Source organism: Myodes glareolus, chromosome 18, assembly GCF_982192425.1.
Source record: "Myodes glareolus chromosome 18, mMyoGla1.1, whole genome shotgun sequence".
Lineage (NCBI taxonomy): Eukaryota > Metazoa > Chordata > Mammalia > Rodentia > Cricetidae > Myodes > Myodes glareolus.
The window spans coordinates 36,496,510-36,521,045 of NC_142043.1; the positions used below are offsets into that span (position 1 = coordinate 36,496,510).

Sequence of the window (24,536 nt, forward strand, 5' to 3'; positions counted from 1 at the left end):
TTTGTTTTGAACTAGAGACATTTAAGGCCTTGTGTCTAAAGAGGGAAAAAATGACATTATTTTTTGAGAATATCAGATTTGGGGATTTTTTTTTTAATTAAGGGTTCTCAGCCTATACACCAGCATTTTGAATAATAAATGCATGAACTCATTTAATTTTAGATGATGATACAGTAGACAGTCTGTTTATTTCTCATCTACTCTTCTAGGGAATATAATACAGGATTTTATTCCACAGTAACAGCATTATAACCCAGTGATTGCCCACTCATCCCTTCTTTTCCCTCCCTTCATTAGTCTTATTAGGTTTGGGCTCCTAATATCTGGCTGTTAGCCCTGAGGCAGCTTCAAATTTAACTACTGCTTCCAGAATCATCAAAGCACCCCAAGGGGAAAGCGGTACTCAGCATTATACTCAGCTGTCCATGTTGTCCTGCCATGAGTCCTGGCATAGTAATGTTGCCACAACTCCTACGGTTAGGTGGTAGTCTTCACTGTAACACATGTTTTGCATTTGTAATGTATAAAGTTAAAGCAACTGCTGTAATAGTGCATTTTAACAATTGTTCCCTTTATAGTCTCTAATCTTTTGATACAAATATGTGATGTTGGCTTTCATTTATTTTAATATAATTATTTTCTTCAAAGAAGGAAATACGATTCACATAGAAGTACAAGAAAAACCTGAAGAAGAGGAGGAGGAGGAAGATGAAGAGGAAGATGAAGAGGAAGAGGAGAGTGAAGATGAGGAAGAGGAAGGAGAAAGCGAAGGCAGTGAAGGTGATGAGGAAGATGAAAAGATGTCGGATGAGAAAGAGTCAGGGAAAACATTAGATAAAAAGCCAAGCAAAGATGTTAGCTCAGACTCTGAATATGACTCTGATGATGACCGTACTAAAGAAGAGCGGGCTTACGACAAAGCAAAGCGGAGAATTGAGGTATTTGTTTTCCTGTTGCCTTTCCTCTCTTCCTCTTCAGTCCTTTGTGTTCTTTAGAATATATAGCTAAAGGTTTTGAGTCAGTGCCTTAAAAAAGTATTACCGCCAGGTGGTGGTGATGATACATGCCTTTTATCCCAGCACTTAAGAGGCAGATCTATGAGGAGGCCAGCCTAGTTTATAACGTGAGGTCCAGGACAATCAGGGCTACACAGAGAAATCCTGTCTCAAAACAACAACAACAAGGTATTATCATAGCTAGTATCTCTCCAGCTTTTGTTGGACCATGGCATGTTTTTGACACTGGTCTAAAGCAGGAGCCCCACCCCCACCCCCTTTAAGCCGAGTCAAGATGGAGCATAGATAGGACTTGAAGCAGTACTTAATTTGTCTTAATTTGCGATTTTTTTTTTAACTCCACTTCTAGAAACGGCGACTTGAACATAGTAAAAATGTAAATACAGAAAAGTTAAGAGCCCCTATCATCTGTGTGCTTGGGCATGTAGACACAGGAAAAACAAAAATTCTAGATAAGGTAAGAAAATATGTGCATAATATTACTTGAAAAATGAGTAGTACCTTTGAAAAGCTTTATTATTATACGACATAGCAGGCCTATGAATCTGCTATGAATCTGAATACTATTTCTGAGTATTTCAAAGAAATTAGGAAATAGAAATTTGTGAAGGAAAATAGATTATAAATTTTTTTTTACAGGTTGGCCAAATAGGATCATGGGGAGAAAAGTGGGGCCTGTGTTTTGAAAGATTTGTAAAGTGTCCCAGGGGTTTTGTGTGATGTTGTAATTCCCACCTTTCCCAGCCTTGAAGAATTCTTTGTCCCTAGCCTCTTCCTTTGTTAGGTGTAGTGTGGAAAGGTCAGCTTCAAGGTCCGGATACCAGAATACACAGTAATTTTTTAATGAATAAAGGTGACAGACAACCTGATAGTTGAAGAAGGGACACAAATGTCTCCCCTTTCTTGGAGCTTTAGTCTGGGGTCACTGTTATGTATGCACTCTGTACAAAAGTGAGTTGCCAGTTTCTTATTGATTGTATTTTTATCTTCTTCCATTCCAAAATACCCATCTCAATTTGCTGCCTTCTCATAGCTCCGTCACACACATGTCCAAGATGGTGAAGCAGGCGGTATTACACAGCAGATTGGTGCCACAAATGTTCCTCTTGAAGCTATTAATGAACAAACTAAGATGATTAAAAATGTAAGTTACATTTTGTTAATTGTTTTGTTGACAATAAACAAAAGACATGAGATAGTTTATTTTAAAGCTAGTTATTAATGAGCATGGCTCAGGAACAGACTCAGAGGAACCAACATGGAAACAATTTTATGAAGTTTTTATAGTAATAGAACAAAGTCATATATAATCCAGTGTGCTTCTCAAGCTGGTGGAAATACCGGGTGAGAAACTTATCCTTTAAGCCTCAGTTCCTTTCTGATGGCACTGGAAGCTTTGGGTACATTTCCAAGGGATAGAGGTACATTCAGACCCTTCTGTCTACCACAAGAGATTAAAGTCTTTGTTGTTTTGCTCTAGATCCCATGCCATTACCCCCTTTTTTCAAGGATTTTATTATTCTGAAGTTACTTTATTCCGTATTTTTACTACCATTACCCAGTATCTTTATATTTAAAAGTTGACCTCAGGTTTGAAGCCTAAGAGGGAGCTGCTGAGGTCGATTTTTTTTTTTTTTTTTGGATAAGAAATTTATTAGAAGAATTGTGACTACATATTGGAACCAAGGCTGCTCAGTGAGGAAGTGTTTGCTACCTTGTACAAGACCCTGGTTGTATTTACTCAAGGCTCAAAACCAATAAAACAAAACAAAACAAAAAACCCAAAAACAAATAAAACAAAAAACTGAGGGCACAGCGGCAGATGTTTATAATTCCATCATTTTGATGTCTGAGGCAGGATTAATGAGCAGCACAGCAGAACTTAAAAAAAAACAAAATAAATAAGTAAACTAACCCACTGAATGTTTTGTCTACATGTATCCAAGTTTTAATGTTAACTATAATAATGTAAATGTAAAGCTTAATGGAGCTTATAATACAAACCCTGTGAGTGGCCGTGTTAGGAACCTTGTGGTTATCTGAGCTGTGTAGAAACTCCTTAGTTCACTTTTTTTTTTTTTTAAAAAAAAAACACACTTAAATGTGACTTAAAGTTAATCTTTCTTCTTGCATGATTATAAGTTTCATCATGAGGCATGTGACCATTTTGTATCTTGGTGTTGGTTTCTCTGGCCAGTTTTCCAGTTTCTTAAATTAATATTGTGTGTTAATTTTGCAATGTATTGTTTTCAGTCTTTATTTTATGGTTTTTCTCTGTAGTCCAGGTTGGACTTGAACTTGGCCAGCCTGACCCTGCCTTTCAGTTACTGGGATTGCAGACACAAAGCGCCAAGCCTCACATAACTTTATTTGTATATGAGCTGCCTGTTTCCATCTCCCAAGCTCTGGGATCACATTCACATGCCAGCACACCAGGTTTAGAGCATCATAATCAGGTCCTAATACTTAACAGCAGGTTCTTTACTAAGAACTTTTATAGTTCCACTGTCCTGGTTCAGTGTATTTTAAATAGTAGTTCCTTTTAATTAAAAAAAAAGACAAAATAAATTCTATATGTGTGTGTTTCTATATGTGTGTGTTCCTTGTTGGTCTGTGTACCATGTCTGTGCATGTACCCATAAAGGCCAGAAGAGGCAGTTGAATCTCTTGGAACTGTAGTTACAGGTGGTTGTTAACTACCCAGTCTAGGTGCTGGGACCTAAACCTGGGTGCTCTAAGAGAACAGCCAGTGTTGTTGACTACTGAGCCATCTTTCTAGCACCCTTCAATAGTATTTGTGTGTTCCTCATAGTTTACTTTCAAGCTGGCTAAACTTGAAATCTTCTGATTTTGGTACATAAAGATCAAACTCAGTATTAGGCCTGTACTGTAGCTCTCAGTACTGCTAGTATATTTGTGATTTACTCTTTGTATTCAAGACACTGAAACAGAAAAAAAAATATGATTCCCAGTAAAATGTTCATTTAAGGCAAAAATGCAGATTTGAGACATTGTACATTTCAATGATATTGATATAGAGAGATGACATTTTGAAAAATGAAGAACAGAAAAATGCACAACACCATAAAAATCTTGTTTGTGAGACTCTTGTTTATTATGTCAGAATTATAGGGCATGTGACATGTGCTGGGTGTGATGGGGCATGTTTTTAATGTCATCACTTGATAAGTTGAGACGGGGCATTGCACATTGTAGGCCAGCCTGAACTTCATAGTAAGACTCTGGAAAGGAGCCCCAGTAGCCAGGTACATGCATCATTGCTAGAATGATGTCTAGAACCCTGGGTTGGGGTTACCACCCATCACTTTAGAATGAGTAGGTGAATTGATGAACATTTGTATTCAAGAACTTTGTCCAGGTAATCAAATGCTTATATTTAAGTCAGATATGCATTTATTTTTTAAAAAGTTTGGCCTGTCTGATGAATATTTTTAAAATATACCTTTAAAATCACTTTGGTACTTTAGATTTGCTTAAAATTGAACCAGATATATTTTTATGTTCTTACTTATTTGTGTGTCAGTGTACATAGGAGCACATGCTTTGGTGGAGACAACTTTCAGGAGTTGATTCTGCTGAGATCTGGTGATCAAACTCAGTAGTTCTGTAAAACTTATTTGTATGCATGTGCATCTGTATTTGTGTGGATGTCCCATGGGAGACTAAGAGAAGTTATTGGTTCCTCTGGAGCTGGTGTTTAGTTCTGTGTTACTTTATGTGGCTACTAGGAATCACACTTGGATTGTGTGTAAGATAGTTCATGTCCAGTCCCTTTGAAACTTCTTTTGATGTGGAAGAGAATATTAACCTTGTGCTATATGACTCTTCTTTAAGATCATTCGTTTGAAAAAGGAAGTTTTCAAGGTTGTGGTAAATTGTTTTGTAATGGAGTTTTCATTGTTTGAGTTCCCTTGAAAGTCTTCATTTTTCTCTACCATTTCTAGTTTGACAGAGAGAATGTCCGGATTCCAGGAATGCTGATTATTGATACCCCCGGACACGAATCGTTCAGGTAAGACCAAACCTCTTGTCATCAAGGAAAGTACTTAAGTAAGCCTAATCATTGGGATTTAGTCTTTAACTTTGAATAGTTCTTTCATATCTTCAGTGTCATAGTCTTTTTGATCATCATTGCTTTTGTAGTGTTTCATATGTTTTCTTAGCTTTTATAGAGGAAAGTCTTTTATAATTGGAAAGAACATTCTTACTGTGGAAGGCAGAGTACTCAGTAATAAGGAAGTAATAAGGAATACATAATGGGAATGTAGCTCAATGGTGCAATACGTGTTTAATATACATAAAGTTGAGTCTCCAGTACTTACTGCCAATCAGTCAATGTTAAGAATGAAAAGATGTCATTTTCAGGAAAAAAACAGATCATGTTAGTAAGCTAGACTCATAGAAATGCTACTTTCTTTCCCCTCATGAATATCTGCAGACCCATTACAAATGGAATACTGTTTTCATTTCATCCTTACACATACACATATGCGCATGCATGCTAACGCTTGCGTGCGTGTGCGCGCGCGCACACACACACACACACAAAACTCAAAGGAACTTTTAGCATTAACTTATCCCATCAGACTCAGTTTTTGTATCTGCCAAATGAGTGGTAAGTTAAGGGATGAACATCTTAAAGCATACACAGCTCATCTGCCTCTTTTACGTGCTCCACTTCTCCAGGATAAACAGTTGAGGTTCCAGAATAGCTGAGGTAGATTGTGTTTATGCCAGCTATGTCCAGACTCTCCCCTTCTTGTTTCCCTCAACAGTGTAGTATAATAGCTCACAGAGCACCCAAACTGCTGGTGTCCAATTGAGTCCCCTTACCTGATGTGCCTAACAATGGACATGGTTCACATTTCCACACACTTTACAGACATTCTAAAAGTTTGAAATTCAAAATGCCCCCAAATCTGAAACTTAACAGTGAGCATTATATCTGTTTCTAGGTTTGGGATTTTGGATTTTTGTATCAGAGATAGCTAACCTGTGTAGGTGACACTGTGTATTTGAGAGGATGTATGGTTTGCATGAAAATACTATGCTATTTTATGAGACCAGTTCATCATGAATTTGGTATTTGTGAGATGATCTCCACCAGTAAATCCTTGAGACCCAGAGACTGCGCTTGTTTTCTTCTGTTTATTTAGGCTTTATAAAGAAAGTAAACATTTAAATTTAAGAGAAATACTGAGATTTCCACTTGAATGGTTTTTTTCTTCTCTGACAGTAACCTGAGAAATAGAGGAAGCTCTCTTTGTGACATTGCCATTTTAGTTGTTGACATTATGCATGGTTTAGAGCCCCAGACAATTGAATCTATCAACCTCCTCAAATCTAAAAAATGTCCCTTCATTGTTGCACTTAATAAGGTAAGCCCTCATCTGAAGATATTTTTATAAGACTTATTTTTGATTGAAGTGTGTATCCTTGTGTGCATTTGAACATATGTGAATGCTGATTTCCAGGGGTCCAGAAGAGAGTGACTCTGTGCATGGAGCTCAAGTTATAGGTGTTTGTGAACTTCCTGTAGGGGTCCTGGAAACTGAACTAAACTCTTCTTACAACGTAGTGCAAATGCGAGCTTTTAACTGCTGAGCTATCTCTCTACTCTGTGTTCTGATTAGGACAAATGCACCTTAATTTTTTTGTGATTTTAAAATATATTTCATATTATGTACCTGCCCAGTCATGTAATTATCACAGATCTATTTTTAGTTAGATTAGGGATTCACCCTACATACCTAGTAGATGGGTGGATAAGAAAAACATGCTGTATGTGCAAAATGAAACACTCAGTAATAAGGAAGAATGAACTGGGAATGTAGCTCAATGTGTGCATAATATACACAAAGTTGAGTCTCCAGTACAGCCAATCAGTCAATGTTAAGAATGAAAAGATGTCATTTTCAGAAGAAACAGATCATGTTAGTAAGCTAGACTCGTAGAAATGCTACTTTTTTCCTCCTCTTATAGATTCTAAATTTAATTTTTAAAAAGCAAAAATAGAAGAGGAACTATTTAGGAAGAAGAATGGAATCAAAAGAGAGGAGAGACAAAAAGGAAATAGGGAGTCAATTTGTTTATATTATACACATGTAGGAAAATAGGATACTAATTTCATACAGTTAATGTGCATATTTTTAAAATAAGTTACAAATCTAGTGTAAGAAACTGCTTGAGAATAGTTGTACTACTTAATGAACTTTGTCAAATCTGTACATCTGTTTGCAGCCATCACTGTCCAAAGTGTAGACAATCTTCCATTCTCTGAGGGCTCGCTCACTTCTATGAAGTGAGTCTTGCCCCCTAGCCCCAGAAAAATCCCTGATTTTTAAAAAAATTTATTTTAGTCTCTGTACTAGTTTTGATAGGACTGGAGTGTGTGGTCTTTTCAGTTGTCATTTTGTTGTTTCTGTTATTACAGATTTATTTTTCCCTGTTGACAGGTGGGTTGTAACTTTTTTTTTACTTAGAGTAATATTTCATTACCAGGTAATATCATACTTGATCAGTTTCTACTGTATGATGTATAGCTTCTAGAGTCTAGTTACTTATTAGTAAGGTAGCTGTGGACATTTGTGTATAGTCATTTATTTTTGTTTGTTTTTAGAAAATACTTAGGAATAGGATTGTATCATCATATGCATGTGTGGATGTTCAATTCTATTAAGAGACAATTTTTTCTGAAGAGTATCATTTTTCATTTATTTTTCAAGGTTGATTTATTGTGTATACAGTGTTCTGCCTGCGTATATGTCTGTAGGATAGAAGAGGGCACCAGATCTCATTACAGATGGTTGTGAGCCACCATGTGGTTGCTGGGAATTGAACTCAGGACCTCTGAAGGAACAGCCAGTGCTCTTAACCTCTGAGCCATCTCTCCAGCCCTCATTTTGCATTTTTAATAGGATTGTATCTGTATTCTATGCAACCTGAGCAGCATTATTTTGGGTCTGTTTTTGGTTGTTTTGCAATGTAATGTCACTGTGAAGTACAGATAGACTTGAACTTGTGATTTTCTTGTCCCAGTCTCTGTGTGTGCCATCACACCCGCTGTCAGCTTGTCAGTTTGTGTCTTTAAAAGAACTATGTTTTTGTTGCATTGTTATTTTTTTTAACACCCCCTCAACCTTTAAAGATTTATTTTACACAAGTGCATGAGTGCAAGTGTTGGAAGAATCCGAAGACATTAAATACCATGGAGCTGGAGTTACTGACAGTTTGAGCCAGGAACTGAACTCAGGTTCTCTGCAAGAGCAGCAGATGCTCTTGACTCCTAAGCTAACAACCACCCACCTGTTTTTTGTGTTATGTTTTTTTTTTGTAAGACAAAATACCCCTCCTGATCTTGAACTGACCTTGATCCTCCTGCCTTTTCTTACAAGTACCACTATGCCTAGCTTCCACTTTAAGCATTGCTTAGACATTGTTTCTATTTTCAGTTGGGAAAAAAATAGTTTATTTGTCTTGTGTTTATCTTTGATCTATTCATTCTTCAGAATAATGTTAACATGTAAGTTTATGGGAATTTTTCCAGATACTGTTGAATTGCTTTGTGATCAAAGGACACACACTACAGGAGTTATTATTATGATCTGTTTCAGTGGTCGTCTGTGACCAGCCTTGATGTGTAATGTTCCATTTGAATATCTGTACTGATGTTGTTCAGCTGAGTGTTCCAGTTCGTTAATGATGCTTTGTGGTAAACTATTGCAGAGGGCCATTGATTCCTGCTGTGCTTTTATAGTTGTCTCCTTAAAGTTCTGTGCATTTTATTTAATGTATTTTGAAGGTATATAATTAAGGTACGCATACAGTTAAGATTGAGTCTTCCTTATACACTGCTTTTATGTCGTTACCAAGTTTTTTACCTTCAAGCTTCTGATAGTATGACTACTTCCCTTTTCTTAGGGTTGTGTGCATGGCATCTTTACTCCCTTCTTCCTTTTTTTTTAATATCTAAGATGCTGGGTTTTTTTTTGTAGACAGCATGCTTTTTCTTATTTGTACAAAGCACTAATCTTCCCCCTTGAGGTACTGCATCTCTATCGTTTGCATCGACTGCACCTATTGGCACAGTGATTTTTAGTTGTTTTAGGTTGTCTCAATGAGCTTGTTTTCTCTTCTTCCGCATTCTCCTCCCCTATGCAGCATTTGGTTATTTCTTAAGAGTTACAATCTTATTTTCAACACTAGGATATGAATGCTTTATGTGTCTTTTGCCCCAGGTTGCTTTAGGCTTATTGTCCGTATTTTTAACTTGACTTCTGTTATACATCCCTTCTGAGGTTTTGAAAGCCTTAAAAGTGCCACTGTTCATTTTCTCCTCTCTGTTTTCCTGTTGCTCCTTTTTTTCTTAATTTGTTATAAATCCACTTTGACTGTTTTTCTTTTAAATGTTCAGTTATATCTTTAAGGCAGTTTTAAAATAGCAAATTAGGGGCTGGAGAAATGGATCAATGGTTGGTTCTCTTGCAAGGAACCTGGGTTCAGTTTGAAGCACCTGTGTTGGGTGACTCATAGCATTCTGTAATTCCCACTCAGGGCTTCTCAGGAAGCCTCTGCATACCCCAGACCCTTGCATTCATGTGCATACCCCCACACAAACAGATACACAATAAGAATAAATATTGAAATATAAAACGACAGACTCAGTCTTGGTGTCTTTTCCCCACATTTACCATTAGGGACTTTTTGTATCTTCCTACTGTTTAACCTGTTGTTTAAACCAATCTGTTTATTGCCAGCATCATTTTTTGGCTCATCCTTTAAAAGTCTATTAAGTTTTAAAAGTGTAACCCAGCTGATAACAAGTCCTGTTACCTTTTTATGAAAAAAAAATGTGTTATTTCAAAATCCTCCATTCTTCAAAATATTTCACTTTGTGAAAAGTCCTACTTTATTTTGTTTTTCCTTTTTTGTTGCTTTCTGCTTTCATCTTTTCTTTGTTCCTCTGTATGCATATTTTATATTGCTTACTTTTAAGACTTTTTTCTTTTTGCACATTTATCAGTGTGATTACATAATAGTTTAGTTTTATCATACTTGGGTTTTATTATGTTATATTTATAGCTTCATTTAATCTTTGTCATATTTGGTGATTATTCAGCTATTTTCTGTTAAATATTCTTGTTCTGTTTCTTTAACTATTTGGTAGAATTCTAGGACAGTCCTTGTATTCCAACTACTTTTCTTAATCTTTTCACATGAAAGCCAAGTAAAGTGTTGGAATATTTTTTTCTCCCCCCCTCCCCATCATATTTTCCTGTGTGCTTCAATTTTTTAAAAAGATTTATTTATTATATATACAACATTCTGCCTCCGTGTATGCCCGCATGCCAGAGGAGAGCGCCAGATCTCATTACAGATGGTTGTGAGCCATCATGTGGTTGCTGGGAATTGAACTCAGGACCTCTGGAAGAGCAGCCAGTGCTCTTAACCACTGAGCCATCTCTCCAGCCCCTGTGTGCTTCAATTTTGCTAGCTTTTAGTGCCTCGTTTTCAAGATCACTTAATCTTTTCTCTTTTTCTAGTAAGTTTGGGTTTTAAGTTCATCCTGTGGCTTTCTCTTCAACTCTACAAATATTAGGTCTTTCTCTTTTTTGGGCTTTTTTTCAAGTTTAGAAATTTATGTTGAGTTTACTTTTAGAAATTATTTTAAAGACCTCAAGCAGTTATTTGATTCTGCTGGTCATCTTAGGTCTTTTCTTCCTTAACTGAGTTTTCTTAGTAACAGACGAATCTGCTTCTTTACATTGTGAGCATAGGTTGAGCTCAAATGTCACACGTTGCCATTGTTTTGGTGATTAATTCCCTCTTATTTTCACTTACCCCTGATGGAGGAAATACAGTTTATAAAAAATTAATAACTTGTAAATTATATTTATGGTTCAGTATATTTCAGTCACCTGAAACATTCCACAGAATGACAACTGAGGGAAAAGTAAATTCTCTTGTAACTAATCAGATTCACTCCCAACTTGAGTAGTGAAGCAATTGTTAAGTAACCTTCCTGACAGTGTCACTTGTTAGAATTAGTCCTTGTTCCTGTCTGCTGATTTACCAGCTCATTCTGAACTTTGAAAACAGTACATGCTAGTGTTCACAGGATAGTTCTAGGACCTTCCATTTTGCAGAGAACAGTTTTCCATGAACTTATTGGAGGCTGAAATGGATAGCATGCCACCTCAGCAATTTCTTATTCAGGAGGTTCAGTTGCAGCCTCTAAAGAGGCCTTTTGTGCAATAAAATGTCTGAATACTTTACAGTGTGTGTGTGTGTGTGTGTGTGTGTGTGTGTGAGAGAGAGAGAGAGAGAGAGAGAGAGAGAGACAGAGAGAGACAGAGAGAGACAGAGAAATTAGGAATTTTCTGGAGCTTGCACCCTTAAATGTTGTAGATTTTGAAGTGTTTCTGATGTTTCCAGATTGACAGGTTATATGACTGGAAGAAGAGCCCTGATTCAGATGTGGCTGCTACTTTAAAAAAGCAGAAGAAGAATACGAAGGATGAATTTGAGGAGCGTGCAAAGGCCATTATTGTAGAGTTTGCACAGCAGGTAGGAGAATGTCTTTCTGAAGAACCTATCAGAATGTTTGCTTCTTTTGTTATCTGTTTAGTGAAACCGCCATTTTCATTAATTCAGATCTGTTCTCCTATGAGTTGGGTATTTTTGTTGTTTCGTTTTGGTATTTTGTTGTTGTTATTGCTGTTTCTTCTGAGATAGGATTTTGCTGCTTCCGGGATGATACAAAACTTGAAAGTTCCTGACCTTTCTCTCCTCGGCCTTCTGTATAACTGAGTAGTGTGTGCGCAATTCTGTGCTTGCTTCCTTTTTAACATCAGAAATTGGTAAACTGCACTGACTTAGAAGCTACTCTTTCCTTTTCCTCTGAACATCTGTATGATTGTTTCCAGATTGTGTTTGTTCAGAGGTTTTTTTTTTTGTTTTGTTTTGTTTTTAGTGTTGGGCATGGAAGACAGGGTCTTGTACATCCTTAGATAAGCACTTTATCACTGACCAACAGTGCCTCAGTTGTCTGGGTCTTTGCTGAGTTTCAGAATATCAGTCATTTGTTCATCTGCCTTCTCTTTAGCCATCCACTTCTACATGCCTCTACTCAACCAGTGTTTTTGGACTGATTTTTGCTTCTAGGGTTTAAATGCTGCTTTGTTTTATGAAAATAAAGATCCCCGTACTTTTGTGTCCTTGGTACCTACCTCTGCACATACTGGTGATGGCATGGGAAGTCTCATTTACCTTCTTGTGGAGTTAACTCAAACCATGTTGAGCAAGAGGCTTGCACACTGTGAAGAGCTGAGAGCACAAGTCATGGAGGTACTCAATTATCAGGCTTTCTTCCCTTCCCTACTCCCTTCTAATAGTTACTTGAGTAATGGATATGTGCTGCTCATCATATGTGATTTGTTTCCTTTCAAAACATGTCTGTTAGGTCAAAGCTCTCCCGGGAATGGGGACCACAATAGATGTTATATTGATCAATGGACGGTTGAAGGAAGGGGATACAATCATTGTCCCTGGAGTAGAAGGGCCCATTGTCACTCAGATCCGAGGCCTCCTTTTACCTCCTCCTATGAAGGAACTACGTGTGAAGGTAAGCCAAGATGGTAAACATGTGCAGGGGGACTTCACAATGTTTGTTTATATTGACACCATTCGCTTTGAATTGAAAGCTGCTTGGCTTAATAGACAGTACACATTTGTCCCTGTCCTTGTTTTATTGCAGAAGTGTACATAGGTGTCAGGATCCAGTTATTAGACTAGGGCCACCTAAGAATAGACAGCCTAGATTGCTGTATGAATAGTACTGGATAACCAAATTTTAAGGGATGATCAAATCAAAGAGCAGTGTTGGAATCCAGAAGCTCTGCATGCTTTTTCCTGATTATAGTCTTGGCCTTTTCACTAATAGTTAACCCTAGCAGTGTTTTTCTGATAGTAAACCACAGCTTTGATTTTTCTTTATAGTATCAGTTTCTGGGCATGTTTTGCTAAGAATGCATCTATGCATATGGTGCTTGCTATTATACCTGTCCCTCTGAACTGAAAAACAATTTCAGGTTAATATTCCACTGTGTGACCTTGTTTTGCTGTCCATTGTTCTGGGCATGAAATGTATATGCTTTGGACATTCCTTTGTATATGCCATGTATATGCCATGGACTTCCTTTTTGCATCTTCTGCTGAACTTGTGCACATTTTTCTAGGGTGTGTGGGACCCAGCTCAGTGCTGCCTGAGCAGGAGTTATAAGTCACACTTGCATTGCAACTCTTCATTCTTTCATACCGCTGCCTGCTTTGTGACACCATCACTTTCAAAACTGTCATTAGCTGGATTACATTTACCTGTCAGGATAGCCACTGCTTTGTGTTTATTAGCTGTTTATCCCTCTACTTTCATTGTCCTGTTTTTTACAGATTTTACAGTTCAGATTGGTTGTCTGTTTTTACTTTCTATGTGTAGCTTTATCTTCTATTCTGACTTGTCTTGATTTTATCATTTGGTTATATGTTATAGGTGTTTCTTGTACAGAGCCTGAGAACACTGTCCTCTTTCCAAGGTCACAAAATACAGTAGTGCTGCCACCATTCAGATAATACAATGATAACTATTTTTGTCTCTAGAACCAGTATGAAAAGCATAAAGAAGTGGAAGCAGCTCAAGGAGTGAAGATTCTTGGGAAAGACCTTGAGAAAACTCTTGCTGGTTTACCTCTCCTCGTGGCTTATAAAGACGATGAAATCCCAGTTCTCAAAGTGAGTTCATTAATTGTAATATTTTTTTTCTTCCAATGCTATATACCCAGTTTCCCTCCCAGTGTCCTAGACTAACTTTGAATTCATGATCTTCCTGCTTCAGCTTTACATCTTTTTTATTAGCTATATTTTAATTAAAATATAATTACGTAACTTTTTCCTTCCCTTCCTCCAGTTCCTCCCATGTTCATCCCTCCTTGCCCTTCTATATAGTTCTCTCTTTATTCTCTCTGAAATTGATGGCCCGTTTTCACACACACACACACACACTTGAATTCACTTAATGTTGCGTGTGTGTGTGTGTGTGTGTGTGTGTGAGAGAGAGAGAGAGAGAGAGAGATTTTAGGTGTGGTCACTTTATATTGCATAACCAATTTGGGATTTGTCTCTGGAAAAGTAATTCCCCATTTTTCAACAGTCATTAGCTGTCTGTAGTTCACTGTCTAGGGGTCAGACCCCTGATATTGCCCCCTTTCTTGTTATCAAGTCTATTGGTATTGGATTTGTGATTGTTTGAGGCTTTACGCAGCCATTCTGTTGAGGTATCATGGCTGTACCTTCCCTATTATAGGAGACACAGTCTCACAGCAGACTTCTTGATCCTTCTGATCCTTGAACCTTTCCACCCCCCTCTTCCATGATGCTTCCAGAGCTTGGATGCAAAAGTTATGTATCTATTGAGCTGAGCTTTCCATGGTCCAGTGATCTTTGAATTATGACTGATTGTGCTTTCTAATGGTTTCTGTCTGCCATAAAGAGAAGCTTCTTTGATGTGGGGTGAGAGCTATACTTAACTTTGAGTATATGGATAACCTCTAGAATGCTGTTGGGAATCATATTGATTCCATGTCCTCACTAGCCATAGGGAGTTGACTAGGTTTATAGTATAAGGCATGAGTTCCCTATTGGTGAGTGGGCCTTAAGTACACCTAGACAGCTTTTGCTTACCACCAACATAATGAATGTCACTATTGTAAACCTTTAGGGACGTCTTGTTATGCTGGTCATTGTTGTGGCTCATAGGCATCAATGCTGGACAGGACTTTCATTTGCTTCAAATCCCTCCCACCCCTTTGCATTGTACCTTCTGGTACAATGGAAGCTAGAACTCAGGGAGGCTTTCTTACCAGATCCAGCTCGATTTTTTCCATGTCCTGTGTCTTAGTGTGTGGCATCTTCTGCAATAAGGGCTTACTTTCAACCTCTGGGAGACAACCAAGAGCAGAAAAGACAGCCTGTATGGTTTGGGAAGTCGCTGTACTGTCTTGACCAACTCATGCCTGAGACTAGAGCTTGTGATAGTCTGTTGCTCTCGTGGGGAGCATTGTCAGCCCATGGGGCATAATTTCATCTGTGTACATATATGTACATATTCATATGGCTTTGTTATTGTTTACGTCCTGTTTAGGCAGCCATACTGTTGAGGTATCATAGGTATAGCTTCTGTGTTATATTGTTATCATGAGCATGACCTGATTCTACCACTAAAAGTGGCCTACAGGCTTGTAGGAGTGATGGTTTATTGATTAAAAGTACTTTACTCTTTTTTGCAGAGGACCTGGGTTTGATTTCTAGCACCCATGTAATTGCTCACAACTATCTATAACTCTAGTTTCAGGATATCTGACGTCTCTTTTGACCTTGATGAGCAGTAGGCACGCATGTGATGTACATGCAGGCAAAGCATTCACACTCATTAAATAAATAAACCTAATTTTTTAAAAAAGATACATATGAATGTATATATTTACACATATTATACATAATTTTAGGTTAATATAAAATAGTCCTTAAGACTTATCAATTATCCTCCTGCTTTCTTTCTGTATTGACCTTCTCCCCCATCTCTGATTACAGACTTTTCTTCATATTACCCGTATCCTGCTGTTTTCCTTATCACTGAGTTTTTTTGTGTGATATGTTAGGAATGCTCACTAAAATGGGTACCTTGTAAAGCATAGCTACTGTTCTTTTTCACAAACTTGTCTTCAAATTGTTTATAATCATATGAAGTTGCATACATTTATATACCTGATTCTAAGCGTGCATTTTATCCTAATTAAAAAAAAAATAAGGCAATGACTGGTGGTGCTCAGTTGTTAGCATGCTTGCACACAGGACGCCCTGGGATTGAGCTCAGCACTGCATGAAAACTAGCAGAGTGGCGCATGAATGAACCAGTACCTGGCAGGTGGAGGAAGTTAGGTCAGAAGCTCATGGCTGTCATTGTTTGCACCAGTAGTTCAAGGTGACCCTGGGCTTCATAACCCTATTTTAAAAATACGGGGGGGGGGGGACACACACAGAAGTCCTTTAAAAATAAAATGGGCTGAAGAGGTGGTTCAGTAGTTAGGAGCATATTGATTGGATCCAAGAACCTATGTGGAAGCTGTAGGGGGATCCACTGCCTCTGGCTTTGAATTGAAACAGCACTTATGTGCATGTATCACATACAAGCATAAAATACATTTTTTTTTTCTTTTTTAAAGCCAGATGTCAGGCGTTTTTTTGTTGTTGTTGTTGTTTTTGTTTTTTCCCGTTAATAAGTCTTGCTATGTAGCTCAGGCTGGGCTCAAACTCAATGTTGTTTAAGCTGGTCTTGAACTTGAGTTTTGTTTTTTTTTTTTTTTTGCTTCAGCCTTCTATGTGCTAGGGATGTGCTATTGGCTGTTTTTAAAGCCTGTTTGTATGTTGGGAAGATCACTTGGCGCATATCCAATGAAAAGCAGGCTGTAGTCATAGCTTAATTGCTTGCCAAAAAGAATATAGCGTATAGCTGCTAGGGACACAGTCATGTAGGCCTCCTTTAATATTTAGGCAGAATCGGGTCACAACATAACACACCAGGCCTGAATGTGGAGTGGATTCGTCTTTAGTGAAGTAATGAGTTAGGAGATATCACAGTTGAAACAATTGAACGTTGGGGCTGCCTCTCCTCTGTGTGGTCCACAAAAAGGATGACACTCTACCCAGGCATTTGCTCTTTTTAAAAGTGCTGTTGAGATTTAACATACTTCAGGCAGAAAGATGAAATGAGTTAAGACCATATAGTCTTTTTTTTCTATAACAGACTGCCGTGCCTTAATTCCATGTTTTCAGATAAGTCTTTAACCAGAGGGAAACAGTTCGATTCTAGGCTGCTGAAGATAGATATAATGTCATGTTTGATTTCTTTTCAAGGATGAATTGATCCATGAGTTAAAGCAGACACTAAATGCTATCAAATTAGAAGAAAAAGGAGTTTATGTCCAGGCGTCTACACTGGGCTCTTTGGAAGCTCTTCTTGAATTTCTGAAAACATCAGAGGTGCCAGTAAGTAACTACCCAGCTTCCTAAGCATATGGTAGTCATGACATGTTGTTCCATTACCTGCTACATGGAAACTCTCCTTTTACAGTATGCAGGAATTAACATTGGTCCAGTCCATAAAAAAGATGTTATGAAGGCTTCAGTCATGTTGGAACATGATCAGCAGTAAGTATTCTTTGCTTCTGATCATCTTCAAAGTGTTTGATGTGACTTACTAATTCTCATTCGGTGATCTTTAATGTTTCCATGTTTCAGGTATGCAGTGATTTTGGCCTTTGATGTAAGAATCGAACGTGATGCACAAGAGATGGCTGATAGTTTGGGAGTTAGAATCTTTAGTGCAGAAATTATTTATCATTTATTTGATGCCTTTACAAAATACAGACAAGACTATAAGAAACAGAAACAGGAAGAATTCAAGTAAGTTAGTGTTTTTGTTTACTTCGAATCTTTGGTAATGCAGCTGGTGGAGAAGTTCCTAATACTGACAAGAAATGCAGACAACAAAAGAATGGTATTTATTAATGTAGCAGATGCTGCATTCCAAAGTGGTGTGTTACAGTCCGGGCCAAGTATTCCTCTGTGTATTTTCAGATGATCTCTGGGGCCTTTCAGTTTGTTAATTCTCAATTTGGTGGGCTTAGGTATCCTCTGTGCAAACTGAAAAATAATCCAAAAGATTCTAAGGGAGACAAAGCCATGACTCCACAGACCTTCAAGGTTCATTGTTTCCATGCTTCTTGAATACAGGGCCAGAGTTTAGCTTCCTAGTCCTGGGCCTTTCAGGGTATCTGTAATTGACAGAGGCCAATCAGTCCAGAAGTGTATAAGTAGAGTGCTGTAAAGCAGATTCACAGAATGGGCTGTGTTTGGGTAGGGCATCTCCTCATGGCCTTTTATTAGGAGTAACAGTCAGAAGCAGAACAAGTAGTCAGGAATGTGGTCTGTGCAGGCAGAACAACACTTAAGACAACTAAGCCACACTAGCAAAGTATACTTCAGAGAATGTGGCAATTAGCAAGTTAGAGAAGGAACAGGGTTCGCAAGTTACAGGAGTAGTCTCATTGGTCATGGGCAAGATTGAATTTTTTTAAACTATTGCCAAATTGTGTAGTCATGATCACATTGAGGGCTATTCTAGCTACATGGACCTGGATGGTTAGGGAGTCAGTGGCAGTTACCTTGTCCAGGGGGCTTCCATTGTCTAGGAAAGAGATTACCAGAGTAACCCAGGGACAGTAGCTCAGGACTTAAACTGGCTGAATGTGCTTCCAGCATGTGATTGACAAGGACAGTTACCTCATGGCAGTTTTTTGGAAAACTTGGGGAATATGATGGAGAAAACCTTGTTTTTTTGTTTTTTTGTTTTTTTAAAAACATGTCAGCAAGTCTGCCCACGTTCTGAACTCCAGGATATGACTGGCAAAAACATTCATCTTCCGGGGCCAGGCTCCATAGCTTTGAGAGAATGAGAACATAGGCTTTTCTCAACAGCGTCTGTATAAAGTGCATTCATATAACAAACTTCACGTTCATTACATTTGCTTTCTGTTTAATAATTTTATGAGCTTTAGATTTTTTGCTTTCTCTTTACTTTCAGGCACATAGCAGTATTTCCCTGCAAGATGAAAATCCTCCCTCAGTACATTTTCAATTCTCGAGATCCAATAGTAATAGGAGTCACTGTGGAGGCTGGCCAAGTGAAACAAGGAACACCTATGTGCGTTCCAAGCAAAAATGTAAGTTCCAGGCCTATATCAATGTTCTTAACATGGGAAAAAATATAATGGAACAAAATTTTCCAGCGAAGTGTCCAATCTTATGAAACTGTGTTGATTCTGAGCCCTGGTTCTAGGTAGCTTGTCTGTTGTAATGTCATTCATCCTCTCATGTGTGCTTGCTCCATTCCTGGGCCTGGCTTGGGCTGATTCATGTTGGAGTCACAGTTCAGAGTACGCCTCCTTTGTGAAGAGTCCAGCTCGAATGTGTTGTAGATTCTGCTCACTTGTATTTTTCTGTTCCCTCCTTATTAGACTTACTGAAAAAGGAACCTAAAAGGGGGCACTTGCACTATGCAGGCCATGTAAACATTACTTCTTGGTGACTTTTACCCCAGTGAATATTGTTATAGTAGCCATTGCAGTCTTTGAATTACGTAAATGGATGATACAAACTTGTGTTCTTCTTCTACTGCTTGGTTTCGCACAGAGCTCTCACTGGCCTTGAAAGGATGTCCTAGTTACTCATTATGCTAATGCTTAGTGCCCAGTCTGGTCAATGGGTACTGGTCATGGTGTTACTTATTGATACAAAGCCTTTGAAGTCTTCATTTTAGGATAGTGACATGTGGCTCTGAAAATCAAATGCTTTTTCACTTAAGATGTTCCCCCACCCCATCCCTTGTCCACAAAGCAGCCAACCTTCCATGCCTTTTTTTGTTTGTTCAAAGATTTTCCAGCTACACAACCAGTTTTCTTGAGTTGGTGTATGCTGTTCCCTTTTACAGCCCATGAATTTATAGCAGGACCACAAAATGACACCAGATGTTTTTGCCATCTCATGAGGTTTTGCTAAGTTCTACTGTGGAGACTAGGGTTTAGCTGTCATGAGGCCTATGGAGATCCTGAATCTGATCTGACATTGATCTTTCTGTTTTTGTAGTTCGTTGACATTGGGATAGTAACAAGTATTGAAATAAACCACAAGCAAGTGGATGTTGCAAAAAAAGGACAAGAGGTCTGTGTCAAAATAGAACCCATCCCTGGGGAATCTCCCAAAATGTTTGGTAGACATTTCGAAGCTACAGACATTCTTGTGAGCAAGGTAAGTATTTTAGCCTTATCGTCACACTGAAATTTTATGGTGTGGGGAACATCAAGTGGTACTTCTGATAAGAGGGTAGTGCAACTGACAATCCATGGACCCCAGAGCCTCAGCTCACAGATGTGGGTTTGGGCCCTGAAGCAGACTGGAAAGCACTGCATCTCTCTTTGCTTAAGCACATCTAGGACCACTGGCTTTCATTGGTATACTTTACTTACCTCTGGCTCACCATGTTTGTGCCTGGGCTATTGCAGATCAGCCGGCAGTCCATCGATGCACTCAAAGACTGGTTCAGAGATGAAATGCAGAAGAGTGACTGGCAGCTTATTGTGGAGCTGAAGAAAGTATTTGAAATCATCTAATTTTCCCACATGGGACAGAATTTGGAGTAAATGTAATATGCTGTGATATTACCAACAGAACAGACTCTTGGACGCTGATGGACTTAGGTGTATAAAATGTTTTCCATGAGAAACCAAGCAACTTACACTGGTTTGACAGTGGTCAGTTCCCCGCCCCACAGTCCAGCGTGCCTGCACTCACCCTTCCTCAAGACTTGGCTGCTGTTTTAAAGTTTGCCCTTCCTCAAATTTGGATTTTTATTACAAATCTAAATCTCTTTCAATTTTATACTGATTAAATCAGTCCTGCAGTATTTGATTAACCAAGTTTCTACAGATTTTGTGATTCTTGGAACCTTTTTGATGTAAGAAATATCTTTATGGCTATTCTCTCTACAGTGACACCCCCTCTCCAGCGGTTTTCTGCCATATGCCCGTAGGAATTTTTCTAAAAAGATTTAGGCAGTCTGCTGTTTCCTTATCTGCTTCGTGTGCAGACATGGAGCAAAGGATGGCTGACTGCTGTTTTCTGCCTGTACTGGTCATCAGAGGTCACTGTAATCATCACAATTCCAAGCTGCCAATAAAGACGGTAAGCTCTGCTAGGCCTTCATGTCAGTGTAGCTTTCACTCTCTGCACCCACTAAAATGCCCTAGAACAGGAACTTTTGTAGATTAATTTTGGTCTTTTTTATTTTAGTACACATTCCACTGTCTTCTGTTAAAAAGACGTGGCAGTAAGTTACTGGAGTTCAGCGTTGTTAGACCTCACAGTGATTTATTTACAACAGACTTGTGACTATCCCTAGATGTGGTTATTCCTGGGGAATGGGCGTGGGGGAGAGGGTCCTAAATGAGCCACCAAAATTCACTACCATGGAATTTAAAGTGTCATGACATACAAATAACAAGGGAGAGAAGAGAGAGGTTATGTATGTGAAAAATTTATTTTAGGTATTAAATATTCTCAACACTTTCTAGGGACATAAAGTTGTTAATATCTGGACTTGTGTCCATGGAGATCGGGAATAAATACCAGGCCAGGATTTATTTTGCACACATCCTGCAGCAGGCTGGCATGGAGATTTTTCAGCCTTTTAAGTATAACAAATTGTTGCTGGTTCCTAGAGTTGATTTTTTTTTAAAAGATTCACAAAAAAAGCCTGTACAAAATATACATACAGTTCTTTATTAAACAACTGTAAACACTTCACTGTAAAAATCCATAAAACTTTATAAACAAACGTTTTGTAAATAGAATCTATGCTACAAGTAAAAGAATTAACACAATTATTTACATGCAATACTGACAAATTTGGCACTTTCTGAAAAGAAATGTACAAAACACTTGCTTAAAAAGAAATTTAAAATTATAAAAACTCAGAGCATCACTATCATGCACTTTGCAAATACCTCACATCATCACTGCTGGTACAGCTAGCAGAGAGCACCAGGCTCTCTGAAACATTTAGGTAACTTTCAGTGTGCTTCCATAAGTCTGTTGTAAAACCACCTGAACATTGTCAAGAATAAAGTCGAACGCCATGTTCCAAACTGACTCCACTGACTGCTGCATCAGCCTAGAAGGGAGAAGATGACCATCATTAAAAAGAAAAAAAACCCAACACACATTTTCTTTCCCTCCAGACCTAGCTTCATGCTTGGTTGTTTCTTTTTTGTTTTTCTTTTTAATGTATTAAATTTTGGACTGGCCAGGGTAGCTCACCCCTATAATCTCAACACTCACAAAGACTGAGGTAGGAGAGCTAAAGACCTAGGTATGGTTCAACTTCTGCATTGAATATAACCTTGGGAGTGATTATTACATTTTTAAGTTACTAAGCTGTCAAAAATGCTATATGAATTACAAGATTAATTCAGGAAGCTCAAAACTTGCTCTGTCTGTCCCTAGACCCTCAAAGAGCTTCTTTTAGTTAAAATATTTAACAAATTACCTTTTCATGTATTTTATAACTAGATCTAATTTTTCCAAATCTTTTTCCTCTATAAGGTCAGTACAGTACTTCACAACTTGCAGGATATCTTCTTCCATTGGATCTAGGAAAGAGGAAAACCTCAAATAAGGACCTCAATGTATTTTTAGAGAAAGTCAGAAATTTGCAGTTAACTGTAACCCCCTCCCCACACCACACACACAATTTACAGCTATCAAAGCAAGTCTTACAACTTTGGTTCATGTTCTTGAATCAGGAAACTAGTACCAGCTACTAGATGGACCACACCAACCTGAGATAGTAGTTATCCATTCTTTGAGCAAGGTCTTCACATCACCGAACTCAACAGCTCCAGCTAAGTTGGGTGCTGCAGGTCTAACACAGTTGGTCTGGTTGGGCTGCAAATTAGAGGGGTTCTGCACATCAGAGGTGGAAACTAAGAATTCTTCCTGTTGAAAGAAAATAACGTATTCAGACAGTGAGTGTCAAGTACATTACAATCTAGTAAAAGTTAGTCTTTAGTTTTTCCACTTACCAGGGGTTTCTCGGCAGCCATTCCTTCATGTTTTAGAAAACTATCCATTAACTTCTGGGGGCTCCCACAGGCCCCTGGCAGAGATTTTACAGGACTGCTAAGCAGCTTATTTTTCAAAGGACTCTGAATCTTTCTGGGAGAACCACTGGGGTTCTTCTTCTTGTTTCGCTTGTCTTTCCCTGCTGGTGGCTTTAGCTGAAGTAAAGGATTCTTCGGCACTAAAAGAAAAAGCATGAGATCCTCATAAGTAATCTAGATAATACCATGGGTTCTCCATCTTTCCAATACACCCTACTACCAAGAGGCCAGGAATGTAGCAACTTAAGCCTAGGCCCTACAATTCCTTCCAGTTATACAACTTAGTACCCTGACCTTGGACATGCTATGTATATGTAGTGGATTGGTCCTGAAGACTAAAAGAAAAATTCAACAAGTACTCAGGCTTAAGTGTTCAGGGATTCATATCCAGAAGCTGAGATTTCATGTTTTCAAACTACACTGTTTCAAATAATTAGTCTCAACCAGCTTAACATGTATCCCAAATACGTCCATCACTTCAGATCCTCTAGGATGAAGTTAGAACTTACATGATGATGCCATCGCTCTATTCTTATGACTTATCAGCTGTCTTACCAGACGTAATGGCTGTCTGTTGATGAGCGGTGTCCTCTCCCTGCCTTTGTATTTGATCATATGCTGCTTTCAGCTCTTTTTGAAGCTCAGCTGGAAGGGCAGCAAAGACATCAGGGTCCACCTGGAAAGAAGAAAGAGAACTCAAGTTAATTCTGGATGGTAGCTAGACTGTTTAAAAATCACTCTTAATAGATCCTTAGGATGGTAGAAAATGAGGAAAAGTTTATATGCTAACTTATCGGAACTCAGCCTGTGTTGCTCTCCTTTGTGCATCTCGACCCTATTTATGTGATCTAGTGATCTTCATGGGTCAATAAAGGAGAGAAAGAATGTGTTTGTTTCTTCCAGATACTTTAGGCAACTACATACCATGCCACACCTCCAACTTCTCTTCCCTCTGGTGCTGACTGCCTATTTTAGAAAAAAGTGGCCACCAGTGTCGCAGATGTATATACCTGGTGGTACGTACAGTGCAAGCTTCTAAGGAATTACACAGGTATAGAGGAGATGAAAGTAAGAACTGAGCTAAAGATAAGTGAGAAAACTATGACAGAGGGTCTCTAACATTAATTTACTTGAGAAAATGCTGGAAGGGCTATGACGTTGATTCCGGTGTTACTATTAGATTCTTGAGACTCTGGTATTTGTAACAGAACTGTGCCAACAGGATGTGGCAACACTCCTGAACTGCAACCATTTACTGGTTCTTTCTTCTTAGTACTGCGTGGCTCTCCTTGTTGAGCAGCATAAACTTGTTGTATTTGCTCCCGGAGATCAGGTGGTAGTGCTTCTAAAACAGACTGATCAATCTGTAAAATACCAAATGAAATTTGAGAAACGAAAGTGCAGACCATCAGCCTTCAAAAAGCTAGCCCCGCCCAGGCTATCTTCACAGACAGTGCTGCTGAAGCCTGAGGTGACAGAGAACCTGAAGCTGAGTGTACTTTAGAAGGTGGTAGCACACACAAGGAAGTTCACATATACTCACAGAATACCTTGTGGTGAGAAGTCACCCATGGAAAGGGAACAACAACAACCTCCAAATATTAGTAGTTATACTTAAAGCGGTAAGATAAAAAAGTAGCAAAATCCCTTGCTCTTTTGGCTAGTCCTTCCT

General features: G+C 38.4%; 2 protein-coding genes across 13 annotated transcripts in view; one reads left to right on the top strand and one right to left on the bottom strand.

The window, feature by feature from the left end:
• Eif5b (eukaryotic translation initiation factor 5B) overlaps positions 1 to 20,619 on the top strand; it is a 54,448-nt gene extending 33,829 nt beyond the window's left edge. For 2 of the 4 annotated variants that reach the window (XM_048430276.3, XM_048430278.3), the window contains exons 10-24: positions 649 to 938; positions 1,366 to 1,473; positions 2,050 to 2,160; positions 4,982 to 5,049; positions 6,274 to 6,415; positions 11,472 to 11,603; positions 12,201 to 12,383; positions 12,499 to 12,660; positions 13,692 to 13,823; positions 17,004 to 17,135; positions 17,221 to 17,297; positions 17,388 to 17,552; positions 18,733 to 18,871; positions 19,794 to 19,955; positions 20,210 to 20,619. In XM_048430276.3, the coding sequence (XP_048286233.1) occupies positions 649 to 938; positions 1,366 to 1,473; positions 2,050 to 2,160; positions 4,982 to 5,049; positions 6,274 to 6,415; positions 11,472 to 11,603; positions 12,201 to 12,383; positions 12,499 to 12,660; positions 13,692 to 13,823; positions 17,004 to 17,135; positions 17,221 to 17,297; positions 17,388 to 17,552; positions 18,733 to 18,871; positions 19,794 to 19,955; positions 20,210 to 20,317 (2,111 nt within the window). In that variant the 3' untranslated portion in view covers positions 20,318 to 20,619. The remainder of the gene's footprint in view (positions 1 to 648; positions 939 to 1,365; positions 1,474 to 2,049; positions 2,161 to 4,981; positions 5,050 to 6,273; positions 6,416 to 11,471; positions 11,604 to 12,200; positions 12,384 to 12,498; positions 12,661 to 13,691; positions 13,824 to 17,003; positions 17,136 to 17,220; positions 17,298 to 17,387; positions 17,553 to 18,732; positions 18,872 to 19,793; positions 19,956 to 20,209) is intronic. The other 2 variants (XM_048430277.3, XM_048430279.3) reach the window with 1 other exon arrangement.
• An 845-nt stretch (positions 20,620 to 21,464) lies between these two features.
• The window catches only part of Rev1 (REV1 DNA directed polymerase), a 73,612-nt gene continuing 70,540 nt past the window's right edge, over positions 21,465 to 24,536 (bottom strand). For all 9 annotated transcript variants that reach the window (XM_085679541.2, XM_085679539.2, XM_087898089.1 and 6 more), the window contains 6 exons: positions 23,995 to 24,228; positions 23,420 to 23,540; positions 22,787 to 23,004; positions 22,544 to 22,700; positions 22,252 to 22,354; positions 21,465 to 21,876 (listed from right to left, as the gene is read on the bottom strand). In XM_085679541.2, the coding sequence (XP_085535667.2) occupies positions 21,765 to 21,876; positions 22,252 to 22,354; positions 22,544 to 22,700; positions 22,787 to 23,004; positions 23,420 to 23,540; positions 23,995 to 24,228 (945 nt within the window). In that variant the 3' untranslated portion in view covers positions 21,465 to 21,764. The remainder of the gene's footprint in view (positions 21,877 to 22,251; positions 22,355 to 22,543; positions 22,701 to 22,786; positions 23,005 to 23,419; positions 23,541 to 23,994; positions 24,229 to 24,536) is intronic.